This window comes from Etheostoma spectabile, chromosome 1 (assembly GCF_008692095.1).
Source record: "Etheostoma spectabile isolate EspeVRDwgs_2016 chromosome 1, UIUC_Espe_1.0, whole genome shotgun sequence".
Taxonomy (NCBI): domain Eukaryota; kingdom Metazoa; phylum Chordata; class Actinopteri; order Perciformes; family Percidae; genus Etheostoma; species Etheostoma spectabile.
In genome coordinates this window covers 6275857-6303040 of record NC_045733.1, presented here as the reverse complement: position 1 = coordinate 6303040, position 27184 = coordinate 6275857, and the positions used below count along the sequence as shown (strand labels likewise).

General features: G+C 40.0%; 3 protein-coding genes across 8 annotated transcripts in view; 1 reads left to right on the top strand and 2 right to left on the bottom strand.

The window, feature by feature from the left end:
- Positions 1-9812, bottom strand: part of usp10 (ubiquitin specific peptidase 10) — a 34718-nt gene extending 24906 nt beyond the window's left edge. For all 4 annotated transcript variants that reach the window (XM_032506871.1, XM_032506922.1, XM_032506956.1 and 1 more), the window contains exon 1: positions 9533-9812. In XM_032506871.1, coding sequence (XP_032362762.1) covers positions 9533-9553 — 21 coding nt within the window. In that variant the 5' untranslated portion in view covers positions 9554-9812. The remainder of the gene's footprint in view (positions 1-9532) is intronic.
- A 1085-nt stretch (positions 9813-10897) lies between these two features.
- On the top strand, positions 10898-13916 carry marveld3 (MARVEL domain containing 3). 2 transcript variants are annotated; one of them, XM_032513973.1, is made up of 4 exons: positions 10898-11258; positions 11812-12084; positions 12235-12332; positions 13046-13916. In XM_032513973.1, exons 2-4 carry the CDS (start codon positions 11822-11824, stop codon positions 13654-13656), a joined length of 972 nt encoding a protein of 323 aa, XP_032369864.1. In that variant the 5' UTR covers positions 10898-11258; positions 11812-11821; the 3' UTR covers positions 13657-13916. The 2 variants fall into 2 exon arrangements, with proteins under 2 accessions (XP_032369864.1, XP_032369857.1); XM_032513966.1 differs by having other exon boundaries at positions 10899-11354.
- Positions 13917-14688: 772 nt separating this feature from the next.
- phlpp2 (PH domain and leucine rich repeat protein phosphatase 2) overlaps positions 14689-27184 on the bottom strand; it is a 54970-nt gene continuing 42474 nt past the window's right edge. Inside the window, exons 11-19 of one of the 2 annotated variants that reach the window (XM_032513947.1) lie at positions 27085-27180; positions 26302-26457; positions 24426-24626; positions 23883-24045; positions 23667-23797; positions 23074-23187; positions 22455-22649; positions 22062-22293; positions 14689-21918 (exon numbers count right to left, since the gene is read on the bottom strand). In XM_032513947.1, coding sequence (XP_032369838.1) covers positions 20626-21918; positions 22062-22293; positions 22455-22649; positions 23074-23187; positions 23667-23797; positions 23883-24045; positions 24426-24626; positions 26302-26457; positions 27085-27180 — 2581 coding nt within the window. In that variant the 3' untranslated portion in view covers positions 14689-20625. The remainder of the gene's footprint in view (positions 21919-22061; positions 22294-22454; positions 22650-23073; positions 23188-23666; positions 23798-23882; positions 24046-24425; positions 24627-26301; positions 26458-27084; positions 27181-27184) is intronic. The other variant, XM_032513956.1, reaches the window with a different exon arrangement.

The window sequence follows — 27184 nt, the reverse complement described above, 5'->3', positions numbered from 1 at the left end:
AGGTGTGGATGGAGGACCACCAGATCAAGACCCTGTCACGGCCAGCCCAATCTCAAGACCTGAACCCCATTGAAAACCTCTGGAATTTGATCAAGAGGAAGATGGATGGTCACAAGCCATCCATAAAGCTGAGCTGCTTGAATTGTTGTGCCAGGAGTGGCATAACATCACCCAACAGCAATGTGACAGACTGGTGGAGAGCATGCCCAGACGCATGGAAGCTGGAATTAAAAATCAAGGTTTTTCCCCCCAGTTTTTATTTCTGAAGTTTTCCAATTAAATATGTTTGTGTTGTTTAAAAATAATGTGAACTTTTTTTTTAGCTTTTTTAGGTCTAAAAACCCAGCATCTTTGTGGTTTTTTTTGACATTTTTTTCATTTTTTTAAAAAATAATTAATAACAACTTTTTTTTTTGGAATTTAAAAACGTCAAACTTTTGTAGAATAAAAAAAAACCCTGTTTTTTGTATCAAACCATCCCTAAATAGAAAAACCAAAAAACTGATAAAAATGAGTGGCTTTTAATTCTTTCCAAGCGTATAAATTACACACACACACCACACACACACACACACACACACCCACACCAATATATTATACTAATAAAATTATTATATAATAAAACACCCAATATATACACACCACATTTTAATACAACACCATATATACACACACACACCCCCAAACACACACACCCACACCCAACATATATACATCCACATATATTATAAAAAATTAAAAACCCACCACACACACCACCCCACATATAATATACACACATAATATATTAAAAAAAACGCAAATATATTATACAAAAAACCCATACAAAATTTTAAAACCCCCCCCCCCACAATATATACCACTAACACACGCACAACCCTCCCCTACATCCCAACACCCCAAATACTACCAACCCCATACATACCACACCAATAATGTTTGTATATACATTTTTTTTTTTTTTTTTTAAATCTCTGGGAAAGTCTTTACTTGTTTTAACGAAACGACTGATTAAAAGATGGGGGGGGGGGGCCGATTTAAACACGGGGCTTATGAAATTCTGTATCGTCCTGCCGCTTTGAGACATGATATTCTGGCCAGGTTACATTCTTGCCCAGGGCCAGCGGCTGCTCCAAAATATTACTCTACAACAAAAAGTAGTTGCTTAAAACATTTTCTGGTTTTTTTTCCCCGTGGGGCCCATAGCAAGTTTCAAGGGGAAAACCGCGGCTTCCCTGTCAGCTTAACAATATCAGAGGGTTTTAAAAAATTTAAAAAACTGTGGACAAATGTCAGAAGTTTGGACCGGCAGCCCGGGTTTCCCCTGTTGCGGGGACCAAATTGAGTAAAGGGGGGGCGGGGCTTATCTGCCCTCTGTGTGTCTAAATCTAAAAAATAAGGCTGACACAAATAAACAGGGGGTTTTACAGAGGGGTAACTGGTTTTGCAAAAAAAAAAAAAAGCCCGGGCCTTCTTAAAGGGAATGTTTCATTTAAAATATCGTTGATCACCAATAGTCGGGGGAACCCAAAAAATAGTGATTGTGTTTAAAATTCTTTTTAATTTTGAGCACCCTTAAAATTTCCCTGTTTTAAGTGTTTTTGTTTGTTGTGGCATGCGGTCTGCATGCCTGCCAACACCAAATACAGACGGGGGGTGGGGGGCGTGGCATCACAGGGTGGCTCTCAATCATGAGGGAAAATAAAAAACCTCTGTTTTCAAAAAATGCAAAATTTATCGTTAGAAAAACAAAAACCCTTTAAAAATTAGAGGCAAAAAAGACCATGATCATCAAACTCATACAATTGCTTCCCCTACACGTCAAAGATGGGCCCCCCAGGAGCAAGTGAGGGAAAAGGCTTTTTTTTATTTTCAAATCATTTTTATTTGCTTATTATAAATATCATTAAACAAAATAATGTATTGAGCGAATCAAAAAAAAAGTCTGGTAAAACTGGGCAAAAGGTTTTTTTTCCCACCCTTACCCCCTTCCTCGTTCCTGATTTTAATAAAATTTTTAGGTTTTTCTCAATATAGTCCTAACACACAAAATTAATTCTCAAAGCCCTTCCAAATGTATCTGTAACACAGTTTTCCTCACTTGTCAATTTAAAATTATACTTGCTGGGGAAGCCACCCTTGGTACTAGCTTTAAACTCCCCCGGGCCCAGTAACCCATCACATTTGGGGAGGCCTGCTCGCGGTGGCCCTGCCTGCGGTGGGCCTGCTGCGGTGGGGCCTGCCTGCGGTAGGCCATGCTCTGCGGGGGCCCCGCCTGGTGAGGCCGCTCTGCGGTGAGGCCCGCCGCGGGGAGGCCCGGACACGCGGGCTCGAATATGAGGAAAGGCGTTAACGTGGAAAGCTTCCACTTTTCCCTTTATCCCCTTTAATAACTTTGGATTTAAATGTTGGGCATCAAAAAAGTAAATCTATGACGGCTTAGTGGTTTATGATGTACGGTGCAACAGTCGCTATTCACGAGGGTGCTATTTTTGTTATTAATAGCGCATTGTTCGTGCGCAGCAAGAGTTTTTTTGGTTTTGGATGCGTATTTATAAAAATAAAACACTAATGTGTTTTAAACTCTAATGATGGTATTTAGTTATATGTCGCTCTGTACTTTCCTCGCGGGTTTTTTCAAACACGGGACGATTGAGTCGGGATTTTCGGGGACTGTGTTTGGAATAGGGCTTTAATGCATGCCCCTACCAGCGGCAGACAAAACTGCTATTTTCAGGGCATCTGAAGTAGTTAAAAATCCAATTTACGGGACATTGCCCACCCTGAGGCTAAAAAACCCTCTTTTTCCCCTTTACTATAAATTCGAAAAAATACCCTTCTCTTTTTCTTTATTTCGTCCTCAACATTTCTATTTTTGATTTTAGGGGTTCCCTAAAACCCTGGATAGGGTTCCCCTTTTTAAACCCTGCCAGATACGCTGAAAATCACTCTACCCGCCACTGTGGCTGGTATACAAGGCAAAGTCCCCCGCCACTTTGAAATAGTACCCGCCATTGGCAGGTGGTAAATTCCCACCTTGGAGGTGACCTACATTCAGTCACCTGTAGCAAACAAACCATTTAATTAGCTTATGGGCTCTCCTTATGGCTAACCCCCAAACATACATATGGGCCTCAAATTAAGACTTGGTGCTCGTATCCAACAAGTTTAACCAGAAAGTTCTACCACTGCACACAAAAATATACAGAACTCAATTTGCACTTGAAGGTGTATGTGTGGACAACCTTCATTACTTGAGTACTAACAAGTCAATACAGGCGTTGGCACTGTAATTAATAGTGAAATAGGGAGAAAGAATTACAAAAAGGGGAGATCTGGATAGAACTGAAATAAATAAATCCCTTATAGCAAGATGCAATGATATTATATTAAATGTCCAATTTTATTCTCTGTTATAGTGCCACTTCTCTGACAAATGACCCTTACATCTTCAGGGGGAAACACTGCAGTGTGCCACCCAAGTGTCTACATGTGCATGCAAAACACAAAGCAACAGAGAAAAGGTAAAATGAACTCACTAGCCGTGTGGTTAATGCTCTCAGTGCAATAAACAGAGGGACGTGAAAGGGGAGGCACAGAGAAAAGAAAGTGCAGCTTAAGCATATGTAACTCTTTGCAAACGAGGCCCCACGCGAGGAGCCACATTGCTGAAATGGCACTACAAGAGACAAACAGCCAGCCATAATCCATAGGCCTCAGGATGGCTAATACAATCACAACAGAAAGAATGTCCCTTTGCTTCGCTCTGCAGGCGTGCCCCACGTACCACACTAAGCTTCTATTGCTGTTCGTTTGGACAGAGGATTACAACAAATTAGCCATTTGTATGATTTCCACACATACACACTTTTCAACTGTAACTGATATCTATATCTGAGCCAGTGAAAATCATCAGTCAAATGGAAACTTGCTCCCAGCTTTGTACAAAACACACATGTACCCCCCTAAGACTGACTCTAGGGGCACAAAAAAGGTCACATCTGTTATCCCCAACACATGACTGAACAATTCACATTTTAATCTGCATCCCAATCACACACAAGTGGTATTTCAAAAAAACATTAGGTTTAAAAATAAACACTTTTGATTTCCTAAGTGGTCGGACTGCAAATCATACAAACCACTCATTTTCTAGTATAACCTGGCCATAATACCCCAAAAAGTTGAATGCTGCTCAAACAGTATGTGTACTCTAACCATAACAGAGGATACGGCCAGCCCTACTTTGCTTGTACTCTTAAATTGGTATGCTGTTATTAATGGACAACTTGGCTGAGCATTAAATTGCTGCAGTGCCACGACGAAGAAGGTCATATAAGTTTTCAATGAATCTCTGGAGCATGCCTTAGTGTGATGTAGTAATACGGTGACATGATTACAACGCATGAAATAGTATGACATGCTGAAAAAAGGAATCCTTGTCATTTATTCTGCTATTCTTTATGTAACTAGAGCTGGGTTATAAAAAAGTATCACAGTATATTTAACTAAATACATGAATGTCAATATCGCTTCAATATTGTAGAGTTGACTATTTGTGCTTATACAAAATATTTGCACCAATAGTCAACTCTACAATATTGCAGCGATATTGACATTCATGTATTTAAATATATTGTGATACTTTTTGATTTGATTACAATATCAATGTGCAAAATATTTGAACATTGATTTTTTTATAATTATCAGTAATGTGAATATAATGACTAAGTGGCTAAAGGCAAACAAAACTGTCAATACAAAACTTAACAGTAATGCAGCCTTTAAAACCAGAAAAAGACAAAATGTGTTATATTATGATAATTCAAAACTTAAGATATCTAGTCTCATCTTTCAATATAATACCCAGCCTAGGTGTAATCCTTCATTTATTGATGAGATACACCGATAGTGGTGCATGATTCTTTGTGGAGAAACTCAGTTTTACAGATCTGTCTAAATAAATCAATTAGTCAACATGTATTTATATATTTATATTTAGACATGTATGTATCTATTTATACAAAAACTACTTATGAATCATTATCTATTTACAAGAACGTAAGTGTGTGTATTGTAAGCTGCGACCAGCAGCTCTAAAGCTCGCTGTGTTGGTCTATAAAAATTTCCCCACCCTTTGGCGTCCACATTTCATAATATAACGACGTTAGATCAGACACAGGCATCTGTAGTAGATTAGTGTTACGTTTCCAGTGTTGCGGCTACGAACCGTAACGTTAGTTGGGACGGATGGACCCCTTGTTTCTTTAAACTAACTATATTAGCTTTAGCCTGGCTGGTAGCAGCTTTCTCCAGGGGAAATGGCCGGGAGACGTTGTGATCACGTTGCATTAATCAGATGATTTAGTTCGTATTTACAGCAAACATAAAACACTGAATACTGTAGCTTCACTGACTACACATCAAAAACTATGCACATCACTGTGTCAGCCGTAGCGGCTGCCTACGGTACTTTTCTACACATGGAGAGCCTCACTTCCCATAACAATAAACCCCGTCGGACTAACATCACATACACACGTTGCCCGCATGGCTACCTGTCTTAAAGAGGAAAGGTCAGACGGTAATAATCATGTAAAAGGAGAACGGTGAAAGTTTACTTTTCCATCAAGCAGCAAAAAAGGATTAGCGTCAACATTGCAACGTCCTGCGATGTGACTATCATGCATGCGCACATCGCGATGTCAATGCTAAAACACAATGTCGTTCAGCCCTAATACTAATGCAGCCTAATGCAAAACAACATATTCAAATGTATGTAAGTTATAATGTTCAATTTTTATAAACACTGTTTTAGAGTAATGCTTTTTAAAAATGAACAACATGTCTTAACGCAAACTTTTTTTCCCGAGTGCCCATGCGTACCTAAGTAGAAAAAGATAGACAGACTAGCACAGTGTTTCCTCTGTTGATTTTTTTTGTGGCACACCACAATGGCAAAATTTCTTCCGTCACATTATCAGAAATAGGAAAGACACGCAACAGTCGCAGTTGCCTTTTAAATTATTCTGCCAACATAATGCACCCCATGTTGGCTGCATTATGTTGCAGTTTAACAAAAAGAACAACTATTCAGAGGTTATTGGGCCTGTCCAGTTTAACTCCACATACTGTTGTGTTGACGTAGTTTATTGTCAAAGTGCTCGTTCGCAATATCCAAGTGATTTCAACAATGTGGAGAATCTTATAATTGGATGGCCTGCAGCTTCAAGCACAATTTGTTTGGAAACAAGCGTTACATTTTGGAAGATAGACTAATTCTGAACAGCAAAGCGATTTGTTTGAGCGTGTGCAACAATGTTACCTTATGTTACCCACCAAACATTAGCTGCTTGTCAAAAAGGTACATTGTAGTAGCCTAACATTAAGATGGATCAAATTGATATTGTATATAAATCCATATCAATAAAAAGTCTCTGCTGTTTTACAGTGTTGCAAAGTGGCATGTAATCAATGAAAAAACAACGATGTCATGTGGCAGAAAAAAAAAAGCTTTATTACGTTTACCAAGTATAATTTTGTGACATTGTATGATCTAAAATTTCCCATGAACGCATCACCTGGGTGCCTGGGTTTTGATGGAAGTTAGAGTAACCAGTGGGATGCCACTGACGGGCAACTAAATGAAACGTCATAGGTCAAAAATAAAGATTTTAATGCAGACATGTTACATAATTCTACCATTAAGTAGCATGACTAGAGTAAAGCATTTCTGTTCAATTTATAGCTACACTTGTGGTGCATTTACATTCTGTGTGCATCTGACTAAGATAAACCTTTGGGTAATTTGTTTGTGTATACAGTGTGTAGTTTTCTCAAGGGGTGTGGTGAGGATTACTATCCCACTCAAAGATGTATGCCTCTGCAAAACCTGGGGCTGAATTAAACAATTTAGAAAAGTAAGAAAGATGTCGCAATAGCTTAAAGTTGCTAAAGTGCTTACAAGTAATACCATTCCCATGATTGACGTAGTCCTTATTACGATGAAAACAGTCAAACTGGCCTGAAAATTCAACGACTGCCTTTTTAGAGAGTAAAGCCATGTCAGCCAGACATCAATGTGCATGCCCTGGGAAGAAGTTCTCTGATCCCACTGCTTTATGAATTTGATGAATTGAGAAGAACAAACTAGTTTGCAATGTTCAGTGTAATAAAGAAGTGTCACCCAATTGAAATGTCTGGTTCCTTTGTGCTTGTTTAATGGTTTTTAAAAAACACATTTCTGAGGCATAAGCTATAACATGTTGTAGCTACAAAGGCAACCACTGCATCTAGATGCCTGAACTAAACCAATAAGCCTAAATGTCAATGAGGACACTTCAGAAAAGCCTAACACCCATACCTTCATCTACAGTGGTTCACAACTAATTACTGATAAACGGTTTTATAACTCAGTGAAAACTAAACAACCAAAGTGAACACATAACTTCATGTTTAAATCTGACATTTACAAGCCAATGTTAAAGACTTTTCGTTTTTCTGGTCTTCTTAAAATCCTGCAATGGCCTTCTTAAATGTCAGCAAACAGTGTTGCCTAAAAGTATTAGTGCAACTCTGGATGTTCTAGGATGTTCTTGCAACAAATCTCACTGAAAATCAGTTATTCAGCGTAATCTCTGTGGCATCGCTTTAAAAATTAGATAAAATATAATAACAGTGAGTGATGTTACTTTTAGGTGACAAATTTGCAAGACACTGCACTAGCAGGATAAATTACCATTACCACAATATTGTCACACTATTCTACGTAGACAAAGGTGATTTTTTTATAAATGCAGAACAGTATTGTTAAGTATTTCCAGAATTACCAGTTTTGCCAAGTTCATACTCGATCAATGCCCTTTTGTTGCTAGTGTGGCGTTGATGCCTTTGATTATTTGGCCGCACCACCTGTTTATCACCTTCTCTTTTGGATGTCTTAATATTGCTTTTTAATGTGATCTTTTACATATGTATGACTTTTGTCATTTCTCATTGAGCAAATCAATATGACAGCAACACTTTCAAATTGTATTTTACAAAGAGGGTGAACCATTGAAAAAAAACATTTTTTTTAACACTGGAAAAATGGTTGCCAAATGGGACAACCAGACCAAATGAAATAGTTGACAGGGGTCCAAATCCAGTTGCCCTAGGAAACTGGGCAACAATTAATCCAGAGCCATGTCTGTCAATACTCAATTTAGGCCATTTACAAATTTGTATTTATGTTATGCTATTTATACAGAGTATAACAAATGCCCCATCATAGAAGGATAATATAAAATTAATGTTCATGTATGTAAAGACATAAAAGAGGACCACTGTGTTTGGAGGAAACTGAAGTGGGTGATCTTCTCAAGCTTTTATTTTGTTTAACAGTGAGCCAATAGAAACGGCCAGGAATAAGTGTGAAAGCATGGAGAAATAAGTCTTCTGCGAGGTTTCTCTTCACTATGGTCGTTAGTTGTGCTCTGGTTCTTAAACTGGAAAGCCAGATATTAACCTAGTGAAGCACAGTTTAAGTGTCATTTTACTTTTGTGGATTTTTGTCTTTAATTTAGTCAATAACTATAAACTTTGGACCTGGCATGTCTCTGCATACAACGCTAGACTTCAAAATGGGCCTTCCCACATGATAGCTAACGTTAACTTATTCAGAAATGACACCATACTTGCCAAGTTATTTAACAATCTAAGACACAGGGAGAATGACTGTGCAGCAGTACACTCGCCTCGCAGTGTGCGTGCACAATCATGTCTTACAACTGTTTCCATCCCAAATAAATCTTCGCTATCAACGAGGGCCCACACTGTCGCATTAGAATTTAGCTAACCAGCTAGCGGACTGACTGACTGCAAAGTGTAACGTTAACCATACTATTTGTACAACGCTGTTCAGCAAGACATTATTTTAACGTGGTTTACAACTTTTTAAAAACTGCAAATTAACACACGCAAAACCGTTATTTTGCTTCTTAACTGCCCAGAGCGAAACTAATTCCCAGTTATGAAAATGTGCGCTTGGTGAAGGCCTGTCGCAGCACGGAGCAGGTGGGCCATGCATACACGCAGCAGTTTTCTGGGTCGCTTTTGCCATGGTAAATAACACGTGTCACTAATGGGACCTTATAACAAAGTGCCAAAAAGATGAGATTAAGCACACTTTCATGTCATTCAACTAAACGTGGCTATCATATCCTCAAAAAAACTGCTGCGAATAGTACCGCTGTCTCATTTGAATGGAGGGACCTAGGGCCTGTTAGCTACCATGCTGGTGGTGTTTCAATGAGGCTTAGAGGGGGGGGGGGGGGCATTAGCAAGCACTTTTTGGTTCTTACTTTTTCAATGACACGACTAGCCATATGTTTCAAATAAAAACACGTCCCTGACTAAACTGCTTCAAGTAATGCACTATATTAAGTCATTACGGTTGTACAAATGAGGGGCGGTCGCAAGCTTATAAATAACGTTCCACGGCGAGGATCAGGAGTTGTTTTGCAGGCTAACGTTAGCAAGCTAGCTTAGCTACCTGGTTGCTGTAAGAAGCCATGCTCCCGGTGAGATTTCCTCTCCTCCACTGACAAGATGAAAATTCTCCCGGGAAGGTGTTGTAGGTTTGTAATGGCCGTTACAAAAGACGTCCTACTTCGACGTCATTGTCATTTTCCCAACGGTGTCCTAGTAGTCGTAAGTTTTGATCCATGTAATGCATCAGCACTTCATGCTGTTCGCCTTGCCGTCACCGCCATTTCTGTCTCGCCTCTTCGTCGCTTGCTAGCCAACCTAGCGCGCGGTAGGTTGTAGTGCAGCGTGACCTCAAAGAGTAGCGATAAACACTTCCGGCGGTGGTTGGCTCCCGTACTTCAAAATAAAAGTCTTCATCTTTAACCACAGATGGCATTCAGATTCAAATTACATATACATTCAATACAGTCGTCTTTAACCTTAGATAATTACGTTCAGTGATGTACTATGTATAGTATGTGACCTCTGGGGCACATATGGAACAACACATATCAGATTGTTCTCATATCAGACTTTCATTCAGTTATTATCACATCAAATTATAATTTGTTTCTTTCTATTCAGCCTGGCATGGGTGGGCTACTGTGAAGTTGTGGGATCTGTTGAGTTTTAGTAATCACATTAATTGAGGAATATTTTAAATACAAGCACACATTGAAATAAGTTTGACACAGGGTCTCTTCCTTAATAAATGGCTTAAAGATCAGAAAAAAACAGCATTTGGCTCTATTATCTGACTTGTCATGTAAGTTGAAATTGTAAATTGTCATAGGCTATTTCCAAAAATAATTTGACAGCCCAGAGGTTGTCTGGCCCTGAGACTATGGGTCAGATGCCGGCTTTGCCTGAAAATCCAGCCTTGCGGTTGCAAAAAACAAAATGTATAGGGGCTATTTGACTGCTGGTAAAATATTCATTACTGTATGTAGAGATTCAGCTCTTTACTTGACATGGAAAATCCATTATTGTATCAGAGAAACACAAACACATCTGTGCTTACTGCTTGTGTGCTTTTATTTTGTACTTATGAGCTTTGTTTATGTTTATGTGCGTTAATTGTGCTCATATGCTTTTTGTCTGTGCTTAGCGTGTATGTGTGTAATCTGGCACATTTAGGCTACATGTTGAGCTCAAGTGCTCGTGTTAAATAATGTGCATTGTCCCTTCTTAAATGATGATTGAAAAAACATAACATCCATAAGTATCTGCCTCTTGTAATTACAGGGTGTGGGTGTAAGAATTACCTCATTGACATGGTCACAAGTTTAAGCTACGTTTATTGTGAAATATATTTATGCTTCGGCGGAAACGCTGAAAGCAATGTCGTGCAGCGAGCTTCATGATTGAAGCGTGACCGCGTGCGCCGTCTGCGTTTACGTCCGGGTTGGGGCATGAGTCGCAACATTTTTGTTTTTGAAAGTTGAGCACGACTGAAAACTAACGATTTTATAGGCTACTTTCCGTTTGTGTTCCAGATCACATTAGTGAAGCTGCATATGTGTCCTGTAATATTTGGATCAAACTAACCAGAAATTAAATGTAGCTAGTTGTCTGGTCATTAGTCATAAACAATAAATATAAAAAAGTAGCCTACAATACGGTACAATCAGGCATAATGTATATGCCACACTGCCGTACTGTAAACCACTATACGGTGGGGGAAGAAACCTAACGTTAGATTAGCAGAAATTTCACAGATGAGCTCTACTGGTGGGCGTGGCACGGCACAGGTGAGTGACAGGAGAAAATCTCAAACACAGGAAGCTGAGAAAGTTTTCTTCTCGGCATAGACGAAAACCAGATCACTTGGTTTACGGAATCCAAAGGTAAAAAATAATTATGTTGTGTCTTTGTATTATTCACAAGCCTAGAACCATTTGCTTTACGTTAAAACATGAAACACGGATGAATTTAGTAGTACAGGTTAATAAGGAGCACTTGTCGAATTGTGGACCTCTCGCAATATGCTGGACTGGGCTCCCATGTTACAATAATGTAGACGTCTGATTTAGTTTGCTGACTATAGGCTAGGTATGATCAAATACATTTGTCCTACTGGAATTTCTGTGGGTTCTGAAATCGTCACCATCTTTCTAGCCACTTTACAAATGAAAAAACCTCTCTGTCTTTGGTCCTTCACCCCAGCCTTTAATCGTCATTAAATAATCCTTCATGCTGCTTTACTGTCCACTGTACTGTACTTTACTGAAAGACAAGCCAATTATTCACTTTGTTTATGGGGGTCTATAGTACAATTCATGTCCATAATCGTCCTTTTTTTAGGCAGAGGAAGATGCCGGAGAGGGGAAGGCACCACCAGAGGAGTGACGTGTATGAGTACAACAGGAGGGACAGGGAATACTCACACAATGAAGACAACGCTTCATATGATGGCAGAGGCATCAACCTGAAGCCAAGAGGCATGGACGAGAGACATGGACGAGGCTCTGCTGGTGACAGAAGGGCCAAACAAAACAGACAGATTGACATGACAACTACGGCTCACAATGAGACACCTGTTTACAGAGACCAAGACCATGAAGTACCCTCAAGACTGTAAGGGACCGTATACTTTCTATTTCTTTTCCCTGTCATATCTTCCGCACACACTTTTCACAATCTGTGGCAGGGTTATTTATTTACATTTGTATGCAAAATGGCATGTTTTGTAAAGATGTAATTGATTCTGTGGTATTGTCCTTGTAGGTCCAATGAAGCTGCTGCGTATCACCCTGAAGGGGAGTATAATGAACCACAGCACAGACAAGCTCTTTACAATCTCAGATACATCTTAACCAGTAGAGGCAAGTAGATTTATTTTAGTGTTCTGTGAAATGTTGGTTACAGTCAGAGCGCATGCTTATCAGTGTTTACAGTTTCTAGAATTTGTTAGGTGTCCCCCAAATATAGTGGACAATAAAACATGCAATATAATTCTTTTAAATTATTATATCCTATTTTTAATCACCCATTAAACATGCTTTGTAAGTGCTAATTAAAAGTGGAAATTAAATTAAAATCGGCAAATGTTTTGTTTGTTTTTTGCTTAGATTAGATTAGATTAGATTATACTTTATTTATCCCACGACGGGGAAATTCTGTCGTTACAAGTAGCAGCATAGCAGCAACAGCAAAAAACAAAAAAACAAAACAATAACACACAAACAAGTAAGCACGAAAGAAATACAAGGCAAGAAATACAAGGCAAGAAATACAAGGCAAGAAATACAAGGCAAGAAATACAGGCAAGAAATAGACAATGAAAATATGGTAGATTGAGTAAGTAAAATGCCGTCAAACAAAAGGATTTTTAAAGTGCGGTTGCCATGATAAGAGAAACAATATTGCGGTGTAAGTGACGTTAAAAATTAAGTTGAATGTGTAATTAAGTTGAATGTGTTTGTTTTCTTGAAAATGTTTTTATTTTTTGTTGATCAATTGATTATTTAATTCAGCTCTAGTGTTACCATGTTGCTATACATTAATGTTAGTATTGTGTTTTTCCTGTGTCTCTCAGGTCTCTGCCAACTTATGGAGCTGTTTGTGAATCTGCTTCTTGTCATCTGTGCCGGAGTGCCATACAGCAACAACGGGGGTTACCGTGACCTGGCCAGCTTAGGTGGACTCTACTACTATTACTTTGGTGGGGCCAACGCCTTCAGTGGAGCCGAGGCTGACAGGGTGAAGGAGCTGGACCGGCTGTTCCAACAGCTCTCGCGGCCTCCGTATGTCTTCACCATGGCCTGCGGTGGGGCAATAATGATCTACGCCTGTGCCATGCTTGCCCTGGGGATTTTCAGGGTCCCTTACCGCTGGCCTCCCGTGCTGCTGGGAGAGTCTCTGCTGAACCTCTTGATTGGCCTGGGCTACATCCCAGCGCTGGCCTTCTACTTTATTAAGCTGCAGGGAACCTACAACGACCCCATCTGCATGGAGAGAGAGAAGTTGTACAAGAGCAAAGGGCACAAGGGCTTTGAGTGCCAGTTCAACGGTGCAGATATTGCAGGAGGTCTCTTTGGGGTGGTGGGGGTGTTTGTTTTCATCTTTGGTGCGGTGTTAGCTGTCAGAGCTTTCAGGTCAGTGCGGGAGCTAAAGAAGCAAACGAGAAATGAGGACAATAATTTTTAAGTCTTTTCTCTTGGGCATATTTGAACACAAGTGTGATTGATTACAAATCCCTGTGACAAGAAAAATTGGAAGGATTGTTGACATATTAGGTGTTGTGCATTCATTCTTGAGTGTGATCTGTGAATCCGCTTTCTGTTAATCCACTTTATACTTTTTATTTCATTTTGTAGATTACTTTTTTTAATACATACTACTTTTCAAGTTTATACATGTGGCCTGTCTCTGTAAATGTGTAGATATAATAAATTACTCAAATGGTGTATTTTTTATTATAAGTTTTTAATTTGTGAATAACAGTTTGATTGCCAGAAATACTCCTAGAATACTATTTATCATTCTTTCTAGAAGAGTCAGTTGTGTGGCAGAGAAAATCAGTAATTTGCAACAAAGAATGTCAGACGATGATATGTTAACCAGGTACGTTTCCTTGGGGGTTCATAGTCCTATCTCTTCTAAGGTAAAATAATTTGTGTTCCAGATCGAAATGATTGTGCATTCCTTCCATCTCAGAGCTGTAAGTTAATATTTATTGAAACCACTCTTGAAAAGAAAATATGCAGTTAATAGTAGTGAAATGTATTTTCTGCATCACAGGAGACAAGTGCAGCAAAGCTTCTTCTGCTTTGAACGTTGTCCTAGGAGTTGACACTTTTCTATTGATAAAAGCCTAAAATATGAGTAAGTGATATGATGGCTCCTCCATAGACTACTTAAGTCAAAGAGTTATACGTTGTTCCTCCCTAACGATCTTACATTACTTACAAGTAAAACAATTATACCTCAACTTTCACATTCAAGATCTTTTTTTCCAACTATTCTATGTTCAGGGTGTCATTCTGAACTTCACCAAAAGATGGCAGTTCTGTGAAATCTATTTCTTCTGATTAATTTTCTTGATTACAGTACTGCTTCTGTGCATTTTTGCTGATTGAATAGAGAAAAAAACATTCTGGAAACCAAGGTAAATACATAAATAACCTCATACTATGGCAAAATAAAACCGTAGACATAGCGTATGCTGACCAAAAGGAGTCCTTTCGATGATATTTATTGGCATGAAATCATAAAATCGGTAAGCAAAATGGACACTGGACAAAAAAATTCACAGTAAAAAGTTTTATTGCTACTTGGCTTAAAGTTAATTTAAAAACAGCTTCTCTGCTCAAAACAAATGATAGCAGCATTTAAAATAAAAATAGCAACCATCTTCCACTCTGAATGTTCAAGGGGAGTACAATTCTGTCTGATACACAGCAAAAGTGCTCATTGTTAGACCTTTTCCTAAATAATTAATCTTTTCATTACTAACCATAAAACTCAATTTTAGCATTACTCTGCATGCTAGAATAAAAACCTCAAAATATTAGATATGCTCCATTTTGTAGAAATAATTCACATTTTGTATGTACTCAATGCTTTTATGTTGATTTATATTTAGGGCATGCTTTCAACATTAAATACAGCTTTAATTAGTACCTGCAAACAAAGTACCATAATGAGTGACAGTGTTCTGTAGAATCCCAATCACTTTCAATTCTGTAGTGGAGAGGGAAATATAAATTTGCATGAAAAAATGAAGTACAAAAATAAATGTCAGCTTCTTGGCTTTGAGAAAAAATATTCAAGCATTTCTAGAAAATGATGTACAGAAATGAACCGTAAGATTGGCTACTTTGGTCACATGTTAAACAACTGGAGCATCTTGGATCGGTTTCATTCACCATACCCACGCAGAATTACAGTCGATCCATTATTCCCACGGGCATGCACACACTTGAACATGTGCACTTAAGCTTCATTTTACACACAAACACAGACATTTTGCAACAGAGTTGTACAGGGAGCTTGTTAAGTTGTGCAAAGAGGAAATTATCCCTTATAGTTAAGAAATTAATCAACTGTTTAAAAAAAAACAACAACAACAACCACACTGACACTGAAGCCTACTCAAATGCGCATACCCTCTTTTTTTGGTGCTCAAAGGGGATTTATGAGCATTTCACTACTGGACCCTCTCCACTAAAGAATTAAAGGGAATATCGTATGCCAATGCACTGTACCTTCTGCTCCCTCTTGCTGTATCTACGCATACAGTTGGCATATGTTCACGTACACTGATTAGTCTGCTGAGGGATCATTATTCAATTATACTTCAAGTTGGAAATGTATATTGGACAGGACAGTGGGTGAATATATGGTGTCAACCAGGAGACGGACAGAATGAACGTACAACTGTAGAAAAAACTGACCAAGATGATTCTCAAGAGTGCTAAATGTAGCAGTGCAATCCAAACTAATAAGACTACACTGGAAATGAGCCAAAGGAAGATACGCACTCAGAAAACAATTAAAGAGCAATGCAATTTACACAGACAATCCCAAATTACACACATCATACATACATCAGTCATTATTCATTTTCAGACATATTGAGAAATATAATTCTTGTAGTTTTAGGTAATGGACAATGAAGCTCCAATAAACATCCATGAATATATATTTACACTTTGCATATTTGTATGAGCAAATTCCCACGATAAATATAATATCTCCTCTCCAAACTGGCTTATCAGTACAGTCTTCCAACTTGTTTCAGATGTGTACCAATATTATTCACAATCATAATCTGTCCTATAGCTTTTCTAGCTCCTCCTCTGTCAGGTATACCAATAGTGCCCATTCGTGTTTTACTGCCTTCAGTCCTGGAGCCTGACGCCATGTGTGAGCCCAAGTCTGTTTGGCATCTCAGACACTGCACCGTCTGATCAATAAAGTGACTTGAAAAAAATCATTTGCCTCATCACCTCAAAATATAGTTTCCCATTTTTAAGTTTGAAAAAAAACGTGGAAATCATTGAATTCAGAAATAAGCATAGTAAGGACAATACCAGCTCTTTGATATGGATTATAGTAATTATTATCTTAGACTAATGTTTTCAGTATATGTAATTAATGAATTATTAAAAAAAAAAAAAAAAAACATTTTCTGGTATGCCAGATGTTTAGGAATCAAATAGCAGAATGTTTCAACCAAATAATAATACTAGGTATAAATAATAAACAACAGCCAGGAGGGGGCCCATTAATTTGTATTAATATAAAGGAAAAGAAATGTTGCCAGATAGTGTTACCCCCAATTTCCACAGGATGAGTAACGGCCGTCTGTCAGTACCCATCAGGTCCAGGTTTGTTGCGGAACGACTGCGGCCATGACTGACAGCTGAAGTCTCGAGGACCCACGAGATCTCGCAAATTCATGTAAAATTCATAGAGAGTTAAAAAAAAAAAGTGGACCAACAGATCCCGTTGTTATGGACGGAGTCCCGTGAAGGAAAATAGTAGCGCTTTTCTGGTGATGGCTAAGCGTTACTGCGCAGCCTCCAATTGAGCTTGACGACGTAGATGTGACGTTAGCAACGTGTCTGAAAGTTGTAAGTCCTCTGGTAACTGTGCCAAGAGAAATCTCAATCATTACCAATCAGCAGAGACGGAGAGTGTAGGTATATGTTAGGAGATAACATAGGCACAGGCTAATTACTGCTAACTAACATGCTGGTGAACGTTAGTAATTAAACCTAAACAGCTGATGTAGGTCGAAACTGTCTGCAAGTTTTTCCTGGCAATACGGTGATTTGTCAACTGTGCGACAGCAAGTCGCATGGTTCTGACACAATCGTTAGCCTATTTTATACAAAAACGTCTGCTACGGAGCCATAACGTGAGCTACAAGGTAATGGAGCCTTTTATACATTGTCGTGTTTCTTTAGAAATAAAAAATGCACAAACAGAGTCTTGAAACGCTTCAGATGTAAAGTTATTCACTGTGAAGGTGGCGCCAAATTGAATGGCGGTCAATGGGATGCTAACTGCAGGTGATGACTTTGTAGCATTAAAATGGCGCCAGAGACATTCGCTTAGAGAGGAGAGGCTTACCCCCGAGGTAAAATTAATGGTAAAAACAGAAGCTCTGAGTATCTGCTCCGAAGGGCTGCGGGTCGCCAGAGCTGGGACGGAGACTTGCGCAAAGCTTCTATTTTTCTTCTATTATCATTTCAGTACACGGCAGATATTGCGGGACAGGAAGTTGAGCACAGTAACAAAATAAAACATCCGGTTAATTTTCAAAATAAAACAGACTGTGCTCACTGCAGATCATATTTCTCTGCAGTACACCTTGAAAACACAGCACAGAGTTGTTTCCTCTCTATTGCTCTGGATGGAAACAAACAGTTGTCATTTCTGTGGTTCTATTCTACATGAATTTGCGAGATATTGTGGGTCCTCGAGACTTCAGTTGTTAGTCATGGCCGCAGCCGTTCCGCAACCAATCCGGACCTGGTGGGCGGAGCACAGAGCCGTCACGCAGTGGAGCCGATACGCAGCCATTGCGCATCCTGTGGAAATTAGGGGTGGGCCTACTTAAGAACACAAATTATGCTGTTTGTGGTGCTGATGTTAAAACTTCAAATATTGTTCTGTAAAATACAGATGCAACTGAAAACAAACAAAAATAGCCTTTCATAAAATAAGTCATGGCAAGTCATATGTCATATTAAAAACACACCAAAAAAGGAATGTTGTAAATTAACCGTCATTATGTCATTTGTGTTGGCTATGTATTCTTAGACAAGAAGTGATATGTTGGACTGAGGTAAGCCACAATAACCCCAGTACACTGTGTTGAACAATATCTCATATATTAAACTCAAATATATGTGTATAACTCTTAAATCACTATTTTCTACATACAAAGTGCTTTTAACCGTGTGAGACAAAAACGTGCAAAACACATGAAAAGATTCAAAGTCACACATCAATTAAGGCTTTATCACTGACTTATCACTCATTCCTGTGTAGCAAAGTAAGGACAGAGGAGCTGCTTTAATAAACAACACCCCCAGAGCCTCAGTCCCAAACAGAACATGAGTGGGATGAAACAAAGGGCTTCTCCCCGTAAAGAAATACTGATTAGTGTTTACTTTAAGGCTAAAAGGGAACACTGAAAGGTCCAGTTATGCAACAGCTGTAGAATGCCAGAAGTGCACCACTACGGACTTGGAGTGGCAACTAAAAATATACATCTAATGTAGCAATCACTGACATGAGGAATTACCCAACTTTGGCCTTCTTATAACCACCGCAGCCCGGGCAGAGCTACTTTCTGTTTTGGCACAAGGTGGGAAAGTTTAGGAATTGTTTCCAGGGCAACATTACTTTAGGTATTAATGATTGGTCCTACACATATAAAAAACTGATTGAGAACTAATGATACTAACTGCTGAAGCACTGTGTGTGATCTAATGGGAAAATCACATTATTTACTTATAATTAGGGACTGAATCAGTGCGTTCTTACTGCAGTACCCTGCAGTATACTGCTGCTGCACTGATAATCCTTTATTTTATCAACTGTGTGATCTGAACTCTACAGAAACATTGTCCCCTGATCAGGAAATGGCATTTATAAACACTATTTGTTCCTATGTCCCAAATCTCTGCACGCACCTGTAGAACTGTGGGTCAAACTTTGTGACATCTTGTGTATACAGACTAGATCACACAAAATACAAAAATATAGGGTTTAGGTTCTGTTTGAAATGGGCTGGAATAACACATCCTGAAAGTTATCTGGATGTGTGGGCAGTGCATTCATAAGCAAAATTGAGTTTGCTAAGATGTACAAACGTCAATAACTGAATCTGCCTGCAAGGACATGAATTGATGTTTACACATTTCAAAGGGTAGCAGTCGCCAACATTTGGATGCATGTACAATATTAGTACCAGTGGCCATATCTTACAGTACATAAAATACTGCTTTCATCCTTCACCTCTTGTACACTGTTTAATTGCCTTGACTGATTTGTTCAAAATTTATATCCATACATCCTGGGGTCCACTGTCCAGTGGCCATCAAATTTACTAAAGTAAGTCAATTTTCTTCTTTTATTTTCCTATTTAGATTTTAAGGAGACTATTTGCTCATGTACTGTCACAGATTATACTTTAAGGATTTTTAAAACTCTACAACACATCCGCTCTGTACAGTTGAATGACTTTAAAATGATTTTGTTTTACACTTATTCAAAATGAATTACTCTAAATAGCAATACTTTTTAATCTAGGTGTGTCAGCAGCTCAAGCACACCATGTCAGTTGGCTGCTAGTTGAGTGAGTGTGTACTATACTGTATAGAATTAATTTATACTATATAGAAGATTCCATACATATTGTGTGGGAATGTTAAAAATCAAACCCAAGCATTACGTTTCTGGCATTGTAAATACAGTTATTTTGTCTTCACATCTTCTAGTCCTATGGCCCTTACAAGCATTTATACTCTGATATTTGATATCCCTTGTAAGCCACAGGACAAGGAGGAGAGCAGAAGCTGTGCCAGTGCTGGTCTCTTGGAGACCCTGTCCCTCCTCCAAATTTAACTAACAAGCTCACATTCCCAAACACAGCCTTGATAAGGGAGGAGCTCTAGGCTGAGTTGTCTGCAGTAGGCACTTTTCAAGTTTCAGTAACAGGGCTTCTCTCCAGGACCTGAGAGACCACAGAGACCCTGGAGAGGAGATTTGACTGCACTAACCATAATCTCCCGTACAAACCCTCTAGATTGCTTGCTTTCCAAGTAAAGGGAAATGTTGCTGACATGTTTTAACACATGAGGTATCCCATTTCAAGTCAGGCTTGTTTTGGTTTTTTCACAACGTCATGTTATGAACTGGGATTTTGGTCGCCCTTTTTTCTTGGATACTCAGAACGTTCAAAGAAATCTTTTTTTTTTACCTCACTTTAAAGGCGCAGCATCACTTAGTGAATGTCGAAGTCCCACAGCTTTGTCTTGCAAAAAGATCTGAATGGCAACTTGAATTGGAATATCCCCCATGCATAATCTCCTCTTCTTTCCTGGAATGGCACAATCACAGAATTCCAGCCGCATGACACTGTCTTGTGTCCCCTTTCTAGAGGGCCGTATCGTAGACTTCCTGCTGTAGGATGGGGGCCGGGCCTGGACCTGGGACCAGGTTGGAGGCAAATGCAGGGGGGTGGGGATGATCCCACACTGGGTCTTTTAAGGAAGGGGGTATGGATGGTAAGGGGGGTGCTGAGACTAGAAGGCTCTGGCCTCTTAGCTGCTCCCTGACTTCCTGCTCCAGACTCGGCGGCACAATGAGCTGGTCCTCGGGGTCCTGCTGTGCTGGGGCAGTGAAGTACCCAGATTTCTTCTTAGGAGCCTCCAGGGCCACTTCAATGAGATTATGACTGTCCTCTGGGGCTACCACAGAGCCATTGGATAGCTTCTTCCCAAACAGGCTGCATGTGGAAGGAGACTTTTTAAGGTCTGTAATCTCTCTCCCACATACAGCAAGCAGGCAGCCGTTTGTAGCAGAAACCACCACACTGTTCTGTCTCCGCATTTTGCCATTGGGATAGTCAGAGCCTCGCTTTTCAAGGTCCAAGTCTTTGGGGCTCTCAGGGACCCCTGGCCGTAGTTGGAAAGCACAGCAGTGAATGTCTACCTCCACTTCTAGCTTGCTGCCATTGGAAATTACGCCCTCAAGCGGAGCTTCATCATCACTGTCCAAGCCGTTGTCAGAGTGGTTACTCGAGAATGTAGCACTGGAGGGCTGTCGCTGGAATAGGCCTGGGTGGGTTCCTGCCCCAACTGAGCCTGGCACCATAATTCCACACAGTGTAGTAGCAGGGTGTAGACTACAGCGTCTCTCTGGGCGGGATGCAGGGACAGACGATGGATGCTCGTCTGAAGCGGTGGACCCCGCCTCACTGCCCACCTCTGAAGCTGATGTCTCACTGTTAAACTCAGAGACAATACCACTGCTGGATGAAAGGGTTGCTGGGTCACTGGGGCCTGGGGTCACGGTCACAGGCACAGGGGCGGGAGGGGGAGGGGGACCCCGTGGTTCAGTGGTGGAGACAGGTGGCTCACAGGTACAGCTGTCCTCAGCAATATGCAGGGATACCACTGCAGCCTCAATGTTGTCTTTGCAACCATAACTCTGAGCAAGGGAACACAACTTCTTGGCAGCAGCGCGAGGATCTCGCACAGCCTGTACAGTGCACACAGCCTCCTGGTAGGAGACTCGTTCAAACAGCGCTCGATTCCCCAGTATCAAGAACTCATCCTGGGAACAGAGAGGCTTAGAGTGCACCCAGGGCTTTGGAAGCACCCAGGGAGACAGATAAGAGCAGCCCAGCAGGCGAGAGCAGCATGTCACTCCACTCACTTTGTTGTCCTACAAAACAGGAATTGTAGATGAAAATTAAATATACCCCACTGAATATGAAGCTACACATTAACACTAGGCACAAGTTCTACATACTGCAGTGACCTGAGTGTAAAAACAAGAACCCAACATACTTAAAAGCTGTGCGTTACCTCGGTAATAATGGCTTTACTGAGTTTAACTCTCTCCATCTCCTCAGTGCAGGTCTCCAAGCTGTAAACCTTAGAGAGAGGTATAGGTCGACCATCCCGGCACAGCACTGCCTGGCAGGTGCCAACATTGGCCACAGTGAGGCTGAAGGAGCCCACTGGATCTGAAGGCTCATGGTGAATATAACACAGCAAGGCAGAAGCACCCAGTTTCTGGCCAGCCATTCCTAGTTTCCTGTCCAATACAAAACAAGACAAAACTGCTGACAAACTCTTGAAATCACTGGTTTTAGCATACAAAACTGCAGTAAGAGTGCAATTATGTATTTATTTATTTAATTGCAAGTACCAAAAGTGGTATTAACAAAAACTAACATTTAAAATAATATGTCTTACCTGTGTGAGGTGAGGAAGGTGTTGCACATATACACATTGTCAATACTGGAGTGCTGGAGTTCTTCCCACAGCACATCTCCCATGGTGCACTGCAGCAGCCGAGGCACTTCCTCATTGCGGTCTCCGTCAAAGATGCCATAACATGCTTCCACACCATCTCCAAACCGGTCTACAGCCAGCACAGACACACACAACCTGTCCCAAACAATAGATCCACATTAACAAACCGATGACGTACAGGCCCTGACACACCAAGCCAACGGCCAGGGACTAGCGGCAACGAAGGCCGATTGTCTAGGTCAAAGATTAGCACTCAAACACCGCAGAGGCTACAGCCTACGGCCAAGTATCACAGACGTTTTGCGCCTGCGTGAGAGTAAATAACTCTCCATACCAGCAGGCAGTGGTAATCTGTTTGTCAATCAACAAGGGAAACAGGATAACATTGTTATGATACCCACAACAAACAGCGCTTGCTTGATCAGCGGCAGAACCGAACAGAGCCTACAGCCCCTCTGCTTTACTGCCCGCCGGTAAGACAGCGGACACCGGGAGAGGGCTAACCAAGCGGTGTTTTTTTTTTTTTTACAAACACGACGAAACACAAAGCAGTACTGACTTGTTTCTTTGGCCGCTCATTTCAGAGTAACCGTGGTTCCATGGAGGGGAGGCACTCTGTGAGTCTCCTGCTGTCGTGGTGGATTTCTGGTCTAACTTAAGGGTGGTGATGTGACTAAAAAAGGAGACGAGATATAGTAAAATGAATTGTAAAAGAAGGTATACATACGTACATGCATTATTTCCTTACACAGCCACAAAGTTAATCCAGTAAGGAAAAAAACACAGGTTAGTGTCACCGTTAAGGTCAAGGTTAAGGTCTTTCTCTTTCAAAGGCTGCTGTGATCTATGCCAATAAGGATAGAACATAACCTGACCACATTCTGATAACTTATTAGTACAGGTAGAGTGAGCTAATGCTGACAGGAAGAGAGAGGCAATATAACTACAACCAGTTCGATCCATTCAAAGGGATGATCTTTTTCACAGCTATATTTTTATCTTTTCATTGCTAATATGTTTTACGTAAAAGAATGATGCCAAGACCCTCCAGTATATGTTCAGACAACTACAACGTGTTTATATTTCATGCTTGACAAATTTCAGTGAGCTACCTGTAACTATTTCTAAACAGGTCTGAGTTTTATGACTCACCTGAAGAGGTTGAGGGTTTTATGTTCCAACATCAGGCTGCTGTTGCCTGTCAGGTCCAGCTCTTGCAGAGTGGCAGGCAGCGAGTCAGGCAGCTGGATCTCAGTCAGCTCATTACAGCTTAGATCTACAAGCTAAAAACGTACAAAACACACATGAGCTGACAGACTGAACATATTCATACACTGGTTAGGCAAATACAACCAAAACCAGTCTGACCTTGATCTCAGGCAGGTTGAGGATCTCTGGGAAGACAGTAATGTGGTTGGAGTGTGCTATGAGGGTGTGCAGTCTCTTACAGCTGGACACAGTGGAGGGGATGGTCTTTAGCTTGTTGCCACTTAGATTTAGCTCCTCCAGGAGTTCCAGCTTACTCAGCTTACTAAAGACACACAAACATGACAGTGGAACAATCCTGTGAGCTTAAAGATTTTGTAAGTAACGTTTTGATTTTACTGAACGTCCGTTACTTTTAAGCCATTGCCAAATGAGTTGCTACAAAGATAATTGAGACTATCAGCTCCACACAACTCTCTCTGTAGATCTCAGTATGGCTATGTTCAGAAGATTGTGGCGTCCGGTGACTTTCCCGCGCAGAAACTCAAGTGAAGATAAGTACCTCTTCTGAAGAATCTATTGTGTTTTTTTAATCCTTTGTGTCCTCCTTGGTTACTAGCAACTGTGTGGAGGAGCACTATAGCTTTAATAAGTAGAATACAAAATATTGTTGACACGGATTAACAGTAAGCCAAGGTAACACACCTGGCAGGGAAGGAGAGCAACTGGTTGTAGGCGATGTGAAGGACCCGCAGGTTCTGGTGTCCAACTAACAATGCACCACAGTTCTCATTCAGGTTGTTCCCCGTAAGGTAGAGCTCCTGGAGTGTGCTGAGGTTCTCCTCTGATGGGCTGCTGGGAGGAATACTTTCCAGTGCATTGGCTGACACATTTAAGTATTTTAGGCTGTGAGGGAAAACAAATAAAAAACAGATACATGAGTTTAAAAAAAGTTTATGTGGATATCCACCCTGCCAATTATTTTACAGCCAGGATCGCATCCAAGGACTTTGTACACCACATACTGTCTCATTTACAGTGGATTTTGAGAAGCTCAAGCTAAAAGTTTGAGTTGCCATTGTAATGGGTTATATTTATGTCCTGTGTTCAGGGGAATACATATTTTGTATGAAATAATACAAATAATATTATCAAATGTAACTTGCTGATTTGACCTTGTCTGTACAGGCCCTTCCCCTCCCAATTATCAATGCAAATTATGCAATATATACAAACAGCTAACAATTTGGGTCAGAAATTAAATGTGAGAAAATGGAAGGTCCAGATCAATCCAACAATTTGTTTTGGTCTATGTATTTCTTTTCTATAGGGACAATTTTACTACAATATCATATATACTTTACTGTAACCAAGTGAATCATATTTTCTTTTGTACGTATATACTGGGGACAATTATATTTTACTACAATATCACATAATTTACTGTAAAAGAGTGACTCATAAAAAAACAATTTGATTATTTTGCCTTTGTGCTTTAATTTAGGACTTCAGGACTGTGACTAAGAGCAAGTATTGGGGGTTAAAAACTACAATTTCTTAAGAAGATTATAATCAGTAAAGTAGTATGTAGCAGCATAATTTATATTACATTATTCTCACAATATTTGCACCTATAGTATTGATATGATTATAACAATGCAAAGTGCAAGAATCTAAATGCAAGCCACCTATTATGTGCAGAATATAGGACATAACATAATTTAAGTGCAGTGATATGTAGATTAAGGTGTATACGTTTTTTTTTTTTTTTCCCTTATTGTACTAAAGAGGATACTGCTAAACACAGACAAGTGGAGCATTGATTTACACACTGTTGAACCTGCGCTGAGAGGAGGGACAGTAATTTGAGCTCCACTGGTCCTGTGTAATTGATGTTGTTAAGTCATTGCCTGTGCGTATTACGTAGTGAACAGTAATAAACCCTGTACTTCTGACACATGAAGAAGTGAACCATGTCACGCTGTTCTTTTAAAACAGAGTCAGACATTATTACAATGCTATCTCTAAAGCCCGCAAACATTACAAGACTGTTGACAGACACCTTACTGGCCTAGTGGCCTTTTGGAATTGAGTGTCAAATCTGAATATGTCAAAAGTGTCCTGATCCACCTCGTTTCTATAGCCATATATCATTTCCATCAGAGCACAACCGCTTTCTCTTGTAAGCTGGGCAGCTCTTTAGACAACATATTGGGAAACCCATCATGCACAAAGCAGTCCCTTCCATTACGCCTCAGCATTAGAGACAGTAAAGTACATTAAGGAATTTGAACTGCTAATGGGTGTTAAGTGATTTACCACACAGGAAATAGGAGGACAAATTAAACTCCAGCTAGGATTTAGAATGCTCCATTGATCTTGACCACAATCCCTACATACAATATATACTTCATCTCCAAAACAATAAGATGTGACACAATAACTGTCAACTGCAACCTATATGGGAACACACTCAAGGTAAATGTTTCAAAGGGCTCAAGTAATAGCACGAATAGTTTCAAGGACAGGATGAAAAAGGAACCAGAAAGATCTGTAGAGAGAGGAGGATTGAGATACTCACTTTAAGGCCTTATAAAACAGACTCTCAGGGAGCTCAGCTAGCTTGTTGTGCTGGAGGTCTAGGGCTTCCAGAGGGATGTGGTCAAGTAGGTCAGACACTCTCTGCAAACGATTGTTCCCCGCCAGCAGCTTTCTCAAACTCAAGCTGTTGAGCAGTCTGTCGGAGGCCAGAAAAGACATTAGAGAGCCAGATTAGGATACGTAAAAAAACTGACCAACAAAAAAGGCAACAAATCAAAGAACATTGTCTCCCTGTGCAAACTTGACTACTGGATGACCTTTTAGCTTGGTTGCCTAAACTGACTTTTTGTGCTCTCCTGAAACATCACATTATGAGTGTGTCCCATGGATCACCTCATTTGAAAAATCATTTCTGATTTATCATTCAAATGGAAATGCCTGTGTTGAAAGCTTCCTGTAAATGATGGTAACTCTGAGCCAAGTACTTTATATGAAGGCCATATTTTACAGTTGCAACCAAAAGACAAAAATACTGTTTTACACAGAGAAACTGATACCAGCTGTTATTTGTGCCTTGTTATTTTTTTTTATTGTTTCACTACCATAAGAAATGTTTAAAATGGACAAATTGAAAAGTGCTTTGGCAATAGAGTGAGCAGCATGACCATGTGTAATGTGACACCTGATAACCTATTTCTGGACCCAATAGCCATCTGTTGCATTACAAGAGCTGAATCCATTTCAAATATGCAATTATGCAACATAAAAGATCAAGTTTTAAGCAGATATGGTTCAAGATTAGTGACAGAATAAGGTCAGTAACCTGGAAGGAAGCTCAGACAGGAGGTTGTGCGTGACGTCCAGCATCTCAATTTTTCCGCAGTCACACACCCAGTCCGGAAGGTACTCCAAAAGGTTCCTGT